We start from the raw sequence: 10,823 nt of genomic DNA, 5'->3' as shown, positions 1-10,823 counted from the left end.
TATTATCCTCAACACTTCCTTCAAGTCTTCTCCTGAACAATATACACTACCGTTCAAAAGTTTGGAGTCACATTGAAATGTCCTTATTTTTGAAGGAAAAGCACTGTACTTTTCAATGAAGATAACTTTAAACTAGTCTTAACTTTAAAGAAATACACTCTATACATTGCTAATGTGGTAAATGACTATTCTAACTGCAAATGTCTGGTTTTTGGTGCAATATCTACATAGGTGTATAGAGGCCCATTTCCAGCAACTATCACTCCAGTGTTCTAATGGTACAATGTGTTTGCTCATTGGCTCAGAAGGCTAATTGATGATTAGAAAACCCTTGTGCAATCATGTTCACACATCGGAAAACAGTTTAGCTCGTTACAGAAGCTACAAAACTGACCTTCCTTTGAGCAGATTGAGTTTCTGGAGCATCACATTTGTAGGGTCAATTAAACGCTCAAAATGGCCAGAAAAAGAGAACTTTCATCTGAAACTCGACAGTCTATTCTTGTTCTTAGAAATGAAGGCTCAAACACAAAATTGTTTGGGTGACCCCAAACTTTTGAACGGTAGTGTACATTTATATCAACTGCAAACATAATACATTTCAATTTATTAGGTACTGAACAAATATCATTTGAATAAAGTATGAATAACTTAGGTCCCAATACCGAGCCTTGTGGAACCCCACAAGTTACTCTTCTTGGCTGTGATTTACTCTTGTTAATATCCACATATTGAGATGTATTACTTAAATAACTACTTAACCACTGTTGTGAAACACCTCTTGTGCCATAGACTTTCCAATTGTTGCATTGTTATCAGAGAAATAGCTTACTTTACCACATATATGACATTTTTATTATTATTTGCTGAATTACATGCACACGTGCAAGTTTACGATTTGTAAAAAAAAAAAAAAAAAAAAGTTTTGAAAGTAGTTTCTTTGAAAAGTAGGTGAAGCATGACATTTTTTATTTACTGTATTCAAATATTGTTATTTATTCAGAAAGGTGCCCAATAAAGACTGTAAATGAGCCAGATTATAGCATATAGTTGCTCATTTCCATCTGTAGTGCCCCGTATGTGGCTGGCAAGTGACTTGCAGGATGGCAGAAGCTGGATTTGTACCAGCAACTCTCCAGTTTTCTGGGCGACCACTCTGGGCCAAGCATTTAAAATGTAAACAATGCACTGTGTTTTCTCAGTCATGCCTTCTTTATTACACAAATAAATATGAGTAGCATTTTTAATTTTAGCGGGAAATGTGTCATGTACGGCCGCCCCTATACGCGGATCATGTGCTGTGCGTAGGGCCCTGCGATACATGCCCCCGTTTTGTGTGAAGGAGCGCATGGAAAATGTCAAATAATGGAATTTTACCACTAGCGTATTCCAAGCCCCTTCCTGCTCCGTCACTGATTGGAAAATAATGGCAAACTTCCACATACATTTACATTGTCCCGTGTGGCGCGCAGAGTTAGTGCTTGTCAATTATATGTCTAATGTATATATTATATAAACATCCATCCATCCATCCATTTTCTACCGCTTGTCCCGTTCGGGGTCGCGGGGGTGCTGGAGCCTATCTCAGCTGCATTCGGGTGGAAGGCGGGGTACACCCTGGACAAGTCGCCACCTCATCGCAGGGCCAACACAGATAGACATACAACATTCATGTATTTACTTATTAATTCTTATTTTTGTTATTTATTTTTCAACTTATTTTGTATAATAATATAATATATCAGTATATATTATAAACTGTATATATAATATGTACATTTTACATATATATTATATTTTATATTGCTACTATGGTACATTTTTAGTCTACTTAATACCTGTATTATCTTTTCCATCCTTACCCTTTCCATCCTTTGAAACGGAGCTACTGTGTGGAACAATTTCCCTTGTGGATCAATAAAGTTTGTCTAAGTCTAAGTCAAGGAAACAGTTGTACCAGATTTTGGTCCTGTCAGGAAGGTATGTCACAAAAACTAAAATATTAAAATAATAATAAATACCAAAATACAAATATTTTCACGAATTTGCTAAGTACAAAACATGCTTTAAATACAATTCTAGTTTGATTAAAAATAATAAAATTATTTCATTCAAATAAACAAAGTGTGAATTTTTTCCGCAGGGGCTGTTAGTGTAACATTCTACCGAGGGCCCCAATTTAGCATGCAGGTGGCATTATTTACGGTTATGTGTAAATAAAGGTTACATTTGCACAGATTCAACAGACCTGAAAAGGAGTTAAGCAAAGCTTATATCTTAATCCTACAACTTCTCCATGTCTTTTCATAAATTAGTAGAGACCTCCAACCTATTCATGACAACATAACTTTTGCATATTTAACTGAAGTCTGAGGAATTCATTGATGGCTTCTTTTAAACCGTCTTTCAGGACAAGAAAGGACTATCTGGCAAACAGATTCCAGCAGAGAGGAGGACCATCTATCAGCGACATGTTCGTCCATCCACTCTGCTGGCCAAAAGCATCCTGGAAGGTAAAATAACAGAACCAAAAAAAAAACGTTTGATCTTTTTCTGCGACTCTACTGTACTAGAGTTACTTTGTTTATACACCAGCTCACACTATTGTAAATACAGCCATGTGTAATCAACTGTTCATCACAATTAGTCCTCTGTGGACAAGTGTTTCTTACAGCTGTGATGAATTAAATGCATTTTTTTTAATTAATAAAGTATGCTACAGCTGAAAGTAACCCTGAGAACAATACTCAAGTATGTAAGTGGAGATTAAATATAATCACGTTATGAATATCCTAATAACAGCGAGTCCCAGCAGGCACAAGACATTGATACAACGTTGATTAAACATACATCTTGTTTTTTAAACTGACTTCGAAACAACGTTGCAAAATAGTTTTATTTGTAAATTGCCATCTACGTTATTAGTTGGCAAATGACCAGATTTCAATGGTCAAACTAACGTCACAACCTGACATAGAATAAACGTTATTAAAAAGTATGTTGTTTCAACGTTGTATTTGTGTTGGTTAGGAAATAACAAAATTCAAAGGTCAAATCTACGTCAGAACCAGACAATGTTTAGACGTTGTCAAAAGTATGTTGTTTCAACGTTGTATTTGTGTTGTAGAATATTGGTTGGGAAATGACCAAACTTCAAAGGTCAAATCAACGTCACGACTACGGCTGCAACAACTAATCGATTAAATCGATTAAATTCGATTATTAAAATAGTTGCCGATTAATTTAGTCATCGATTCGTTGGATCTATGCTATGCGAATGCGCAGAAGTTTTTTATTATTATTATTATTTTTATTTTTTATTTTTTTAATAAACCTTTATTTATAAACTGCAACATGTACAAACAGCTGAGAAACAATAATCAAAATAAGTATGGTGCCAGTATGCTGTTTTTTTCAATAAAATACTGGATAGGATAGAAATGTAGTTTGTCTCTTTTATCCGTTTATTAATCGATTAATCGAAGTAATAATTGACAGATTAATCGATTATCAAATTAATCGTTAGTTGCAGCCCTAGTCACGACCTGACATTAATTAAACGTCGTTAAAAAGCATGTTGTTTCAACATTGTATTTGTGTTGTAGAATTTTGGTCGGGAAATTACCAAATTTCAATGGTCAAATCATCGTCAGGACCCGACATTGATTAAACGTCAAAAAGGATATTGTTGCAACGTTGTATTTGTGTTGTAGAATATTGGTCGTGAAATGACCAAAATTTAATGGTCAAATCAACGTCAGGACCCAACATTGGTTAAACGTTGTTAAAAAGCATGTTGTTTCAACGTTGCATTTGTGTTGTAGAATTTTGGTGGGGAAATGACCAAATTTCAATGGTCAAATCAACGTCAGGACCTGACACTGATTAAACGTCAAAAAGCATGTTGTTTCAACATTGTATTTGTGTTGTAGAATATTGGTTGGGAAATGACTAAACCTCAAAAGTCAAATCAACGTCACAACCTGACATTGATTAAACGTTGTTAAAAAGCATGTTGTTTCAACGTTGTATTTGTGCTGTACAATTTTGGTTGGGAAATGACCAAAATTCAATGGTCAAATCAACGTCGCAACCCAACATTGATTAAACGTCGTTAAAAAGCATGTTGTTTCATTGTTGTATTTGTGTTGTGAATTTTGGTTGGGAAATGACCAAATTTCAATGGTCAAATCAACATCAGGACCCGACATTGATTAAACATCAAAAAGGATGTTGTTGCAACGTTGTATTTGTGTTGTAAAATATTGGTTGGGAAATGACCAAATTTCAATGGTCAAATCAACGTCACAATCCAACATTGATTAAATGTCGTCATAAAGCATGTTGTTTCAACGTTGTATTTGTGTTGTAGAATTTTGGTTGGGAAATTAACAAAATTCAAAGGTCAAATCTACGTCAGAACCAGACATTGTTTAAACGTCGTTAAAAAGCATGTTGTTTCAACGTTGTATTTGTGTTGTAGAATTTTGGTCTGGAAATTACCAAATTTCAATGGTCAAATCATCGTCAGGACCCAACATTGATTAAACGTCAAAAAGGATATTGTTGCAACGTTGTATTTGTGTTGTAGAATATTGGTCGTGAAATGACCAAAATTTAATGGTCAAATCAACGTCACAACCTGACATTGGTTAAACGTTGTTAAAAAGCATGTTGTTTCAACGTTGCATTTGTGTTGTAGAATTTTGGTGGGGAAATGACCAAATTTCAATGGTCAAATCAACGTCACAACCTGACATTGATTAAACATCAAAAAGGATGTTGTTGCAACGTTGTATTTGTGTTGTACAATTTTGGTTGGGAAATGACCAAAATTCAATGGTCAAATCAACGTCGCAACCCAACATTGATTAAACGTCGTTAAAAAGCATGTTGTTTCAACGTTGTATTTGTGTTGTAGAATTTTGGTTGGGAAATGACCAAATTTCAATGGTCAAATCAACGTCACAACCTGACATTGATTAAACGTCGTCATAAAGCATGTTGTTTCAACTTTGTATTTGTGTTGTAGAATTTTGGTAGGGAAATTAACAAAATTCAAAGGTCAAATCTACGTCAGAACCAGACATTGTTTAAACGTTGTCATAAGTATGTTGTTTCAACGTTGTATTTGTGTTGTAGAATAATGGTTGGAAAATGACCAAACTTCAAAGGTCAAATCAACGTCACAACCTGACATTGATTAAACGTTGTTAAAAAGCAGTTGTTTCAACGTTGTATTTGTGCTGTAGAATTTTGGTCGGGAAATTACCAAATTTCAATGGTCAAATCATCGTCAGGACCTGACACTGATTAAACGTCAAAAAGCATGTTGTTTCAACATTGTATTTGTGTTGTAGAATATTGGTTGGGAAATGACAAAACCTCAAAAGTCAAATCAACGTCAGGACCTGACATTGATTAAACGTTGTTAAAAAGCATGTTGTTTCAACGTTGTATTTGTGCTGTACAATTTTGGTCAGGAAATGTCAAATTTCAATGGTCAAATCAACGTCAGGACCCGACATTGATTAAACATCAAAAAGGATATAGTTGCAACGTTGTATTTGTGTTGTAGAATATTGGTTGTGAAATGACCAAAATTCAATGGTCAAATCAAGGTCACAACCTGACATTGAGTAAACGTCGTCAAAAAGCATGTTGTTTCAACGTTGTATTTGTGTTGTAGAATTTTGGTTGGGAAATGACCAAAGTTCAATAGTCAAATCAACGTCACGACCGGACACTGATTAAACGTCGTCAAAAAGCAGTTGTTTCAACGTTGTATTTGTGTTGTAAAATATACATTTTTTAGCCAGACCTGACGCACCTGCAAAATTCGGGGATTTTTTGTGCATGTTAAGGCCTCCAAACGTGTGGACAAAAAACAACTCATCAATTTCAATTGGGCCCCTGCGGAAAAAACAATAAAATACATGTTTTAGTAGTTTTTGGTATGAGCGTCACAATCAAAACCCCAATAAGTCATGTTACCAACACCAGTGATTCTTGAACTGTGTGGTGGAATCACTTAATTATGTGCAATTAAATTACAGTGTTTTATTTTCCCATATTCCAACACAGTGTTACTGTTCAAACTGTGTATAATGTCACGGTGTCACTTGTTAAATCCAACTTCTGCCTGGTTTTTAATGAATATTTAGGCCTACTACGTTACTGTATTTTAATGTTGGTCATTATGGTGGTACTTGGGGAAGTTTGAGAACCACCGACTTACACATTTTAAAGCTGTACGATTGTGTACAATAACTTCTCCATACTGCAGCATGATAAATACACCACATGGTGGCGCTGTTCAAAAAGCCTCGTAAGTCCAATTGGTTTAAAATTTCTCACACAAAAATACTGTAACTATAAGGGGTTTAGCTGAATCGCCACAAAATTTGGTACTCACCTTTAAAGAACTGACCACCACTTGTGTGTACAATTTGAGCAAGGTTGGTTGAAAAACAAAATGTCTTAGTAATAAATCATTGGTCATTTGTCTAATGCAGGGGTGTCAAACATACGGCCCGCGGGCTGGATCAGGCCCACAAACTGGTTTAATCCGGCCCGCCGCTAGCTAGATGAGTCTGCAATGTTTTTTCATTAAATAAACTGCTGTTCTAAATATGCCCACCAGATGTCGCAATAGCCATTCTGTTAGGCAAGCAAACAGTTTATACCCCGGCCGAGCACGTATGCCAAGCAAAAGGTACACGGTAAAGCCTGGCTGAGGCTCCTACCCCTCAACCCAAATGAAACGTAAAACCTACCGTTTTTTTTTACCTCTTCTGCTTCGAACACGTCGTTCTTTGGCTCCGTCTTTGCTCCAAAATGTCTCAAAAAAGATGAAAGTGGACGCAACGTGTAACTCAACTCTCTGGAATAGTTTCTACCTCCGTTTGTATGGTTTGTTGAGTCAGCACAGGATTTATAAGTAGAAATGTCAAATGAGGTATTTGATACCGAGAAGAGTTTTTATTCATTTATTTGGTATTTTGTTCAATCCTCGATAGGACTTAAATGTAATGGCTTTGCAGGCAGGCTGAGACTATGTCTAAATTCATTGTGTTTGTCATTGGGTTTTTTTTTTATTTCTTTAAAATTTGGAACTAACTTGGAAGTATTTTGTCAAGGGGCTTAGACTTAGACAAACTTCAATGATCCACAAGGGAAATTGTTCCACATTATTTTCGATCTCAATCAATCAATCAATGTTTACTTACATAGCCCTAAATCAGGAGTGTGTCAAAGGGCTGCACAAGCCACGACGACATCCTCGGCTCAGATCCCACATCAGGGCAAGGAAAAACTTAACCCAATGGGATGACAATGACAATCTGTACATTTTCAGAATGTGTTTGTTCTATTTTTGGCCAAAGTAAAACAAAGAAAACTATCTAAAGTTGTCTTTATTTGTAAGTTATTATGGCATGATTTTAACAGTCTGGCCCAATTTGAAATAGATTTTGCTCGATCTGTACATTTTCAAAATGTACTTGTTCTATTTTTGGCCAAAGTAAAACAAAGAAAACTATCTAAAGTTGTCTTTATTTTTAAGTTATTATGGCATGATTTTAACAGTCCTGGCCAATTTGAAATACGTTTTGCTCAATCTGTACATTTTCAGAATGTGCTTGTTCTATTTTTGGCCAAAGTAAATAAAAGAAAACTAACTAAAGTTGTCTTTATTTTTAAGTTATTATGGCATGAATTTAACATTCTGGGCCAATTTGAAATAGATTTTGCTCGATCTGTACATTTACAGAATGTGCTTCTAGTTTTGGCCAAAGTAAAACAAAGAAAACTATCTAAAGTTGTCTTTATTTTTAAGTTATTATGCCATGATTTTAACAGTCCTGGCCAATTTGAAATAGATTTTGCTCGATCTGTACATTTTCAGAATGTGTTTGTTCTATTTTTGGCCAACGTAAAACAAAGAAAACTACCTAAAGTTGTCTTTATTCTTAAGTTATTTTGGCATGATTTTACCAGTACGGCCCACTTTGAAATAGATTTTTACACGATGTGCACATTTTCAGAATGTGCTTGTTCTATTTTTGGCCAAAGTAAAACAAAGAAAACTATCTAAAGTTGTCTTTATTTTTAAGTTATTATGCCATGATTTTAACAGTCCTGGCCAATTTGAAATATATTTTCCTCCATGCGGCCCCTGAGCTAAAATTAGTTTGACATAGAGATGTCCGATAGTGGCTTTTTTGCCGATATCCGATATTCCGATATTGTCCAACTCTTAATTACCGATTCCTATATAAACCGATACCGATATATACATTCGTGGAATTAACACATTATTATGCCTAATTTTGTTGTGATGCCCCGCTGGATGCATTAAACAATGTAACAAGGTTTTCCAAAATAAATCAACTCAAGTTATGGAAAAAAAATGCCAACATGGCACTGCCATATTTATTATTGAAGTCACAGAGTGCATTATTTTTTTTAACATGCCTGAGGAGGTTGAGGTGGGCAGGGTTAAGGTGGGTGGGGGGTGTAAGGGGTAGCGGGGGGTGTATATTGAGTTAGTGCTGCAAGGGGTTCTGGGTATTTGTTCTGTGTTTATGTTGTGTTACGGTGCGGATGTTCTCCCGAAATGTGTTTGTCATTCTTGTTTGGTGTGGGTTCACAGTGTGGCGCATATTTGTAACACTGTGAAAGTTGTTTATACGGCCACCCTCAGTGTGACCTGTATGGCTGTTGACCAAGTATGCATTGCATTCACTTGTGTGTGTGAAAAGCCGTAGATATTATGTGATTGGGCCGGCACGCAAAGGCAGTGCTTTAAGGTTTATTGGCGCTGTGTACTTCTCCCTACGTCCGTGTACACAGCGGCGTTTTAAGAAGTCATAATCATTTGAAACCGATACCGATAATTTCGAAACCAATACCGATAATTTGCGATATTACATTTTAAAGCATTTATCGGCCGACATCTCTAGTTTGACACCACTGGTCTAATGGTTATAAAAATAAAAAAAAGATAAGACATCTGTGTTTCAAGCATTTTGACCACAACCATTTAACCAAAAAGAATTTTGGGTGTAACGTGACATCGCCAACTAGTGGCCTGGTATGCACATTACAGCATTATTGTTGTATAGTGATTGTGATATTTGTTGTTGTTGTCGTGCAATAAAGCTTCCTGATTGTTTTGAACAAACAGGGTTTCGCCCGGGGCCGACCGACCCCTTCCTGGCCGCCAACTCCTCCCTCCCGCCGCCGCTGAGCGACCGCATGAGGAAGCGGCGGGCGTTCGCCGACAAGGAGCTGGAGAGCATCATGCTGGAGCGCGAGTACAAGGAGCGTGAGCTGCTGGAGAACGGCCAAGCCTCGCTGCTCTTCCCGAGCAATATGGTGCACCACCCTGCCGACTACAACTCCTACAAGGCGGCGTATTCGCCCGGCGCTCCGCCCGAGACGGCGCCCAAGGACCTGTGCGGCCTGCTGGGCCCCGCCTGCCTGGACGTGTCCATGCCGTACTCGGCCTCCGCCAACGTGGAGCTCATCTCGTCCAACGTGAGCGTGGCCGCCACTTACCGCCACTACCCGCTGCAACCGGCGCGGGGCGGCAGCGGCGGCGCAGGCTTCGTCATGTGGCCCAGAGGGGCCGCCAACCTGGGCGACGCCCTTCTGTACCAGCAGTGCCTCTTTAACGCCACGGCCGTGCAAAACATGAAGCCCGGCGCCATCTGGGAGCCCAAGGCGATGCCCGCCGAGAGCCAGGCGCCAGAGCAGGACCCCACCGACGTGCTTGCCGCCCTGCCGCAGGACCCCGCCGAGCCAAAAGCTGCCTGCGCCGCACAAGGCGGGCAGAGGGAGTGCTCGGCCTTCTACCCCCCAAAGAGGAGCTTCGGTCCCGCCTTCCATCACAGCTCGCCGTCCCAGAAAGCGGGCAAGGACGGCGGCAAGTTCTCGGTGAAGGTCAACTCCACCTTCCACTCGCTCATCCAGCATTCCCTGGCGGACAGGAACGGCGGCGGGCCGGACCTCAGGGCGCCGTACTGCAAAGAGCTCCTGCAGGAAGCCGCACGCAAGCTCAGGGAAAGCTCCGCCAAGGACGCTCAGGCCGCCAAAATCACTGACAGGTACGCCAAAGACTTCACGGCCAAACCCGGCGGGACCAAGATGGCTCCTGGCGAGTCCTTGTCCTTCTCTGTGGAGGCCATTTTGAAAAGGCCTGCCATGAGTCGGGCCTTCCATTGAGTTATTAATATGTAGAGCGTATAAAAATATGGCGCCGGAAAGAAGGCCACTTTGTACAGTGTATTATAGAGCCTTTTGTCACTTTTTGCATGTTGAATAACTTTATTGTGAAGAGTATTTAAACACTTTCTCATGTCAATAAACTTCATAGGACTTTGAATTTTTCTCCCAGTTCTTTCCATTACTTTAATCATAAGGCAAATATTTAATATTTTTAGATAATTGTGTCCGTTTCCTTCCAATCAAAAAATTCATGACCTTTATTGACTAAATAGCTGGCAAAGCCCGTGTCAAGCAGTCAAGGTCTGGGGCTGCACGAGTGCTGCTGGCACTAGAAAGCTGCGGTTCATTTAGGGCACGGGTGTCTCTCTTATGTTTGACTGCCATCTACTGGTCACACTTATCATCACACTATGTACTAAACAGAATAACTTCGAGGTTGGTAAGCAAAACCAGGATTATTCCTTACATTAGGCGCACTGGGTTCTAAGGCGCACTGTCGAGTTTTGAGGGGGAAAAAAAATATTTTAAATGCGCCTTATAGTCCGGAAAATACGGTAATTATATGACATGACGACATTGCACATGTGCATGTT

General features: G+C 38.8%; 1 protein-coding gene across 1 annotated transcript in view; it reads left to right on the top strand.

The window, feature by feature from the left end:
* dmrt2a (doublesex and mab-3 related transcription factor 2a) overlaps positions 1–10,373 on the top strand; it is a 15,019-nt gene extending 4,646 nt beyond the window's left edge. The window contains exons 3-4 of the mRNA XM_062025103.1: positions 2,411–2,513; positions 9,188–10,373. Of these exons, the coding sequence (XP_061881087.1) occupies positions 2,411–2,513; positions 9,188–10,227 (1,143 nt within the window). The 3' untranslated portion in view covers positions 10,228–10,373. The remainder of the gene's footprint in view (positions 1–2,410; positions 2,514–9,187) is intronic.
* Positions 10,374–10,823: the final 450 nt, after the last annotated feature.

Source organism: Entelurus aequoreus, linkage group LG17, assembly GCF_033978785.1.
Source record: "Entelurus aequoreus isolate RoL-2023_Sb linkage group LG17, RoL_Eaeq_v1.1, whole genome shotgun sequence".
Classification (NCBI taxonomy): Eukaryota; Metazoa; Chordata; class Actinopteri; order Syngnathiformes; family Syngnathidae; genus Entelurus; species Entelurus aequoreus.
Note: the sequence above shows the minus strand (reverse complement) of the source record. Positions and strands in the feature narration are given on the sequence as shown.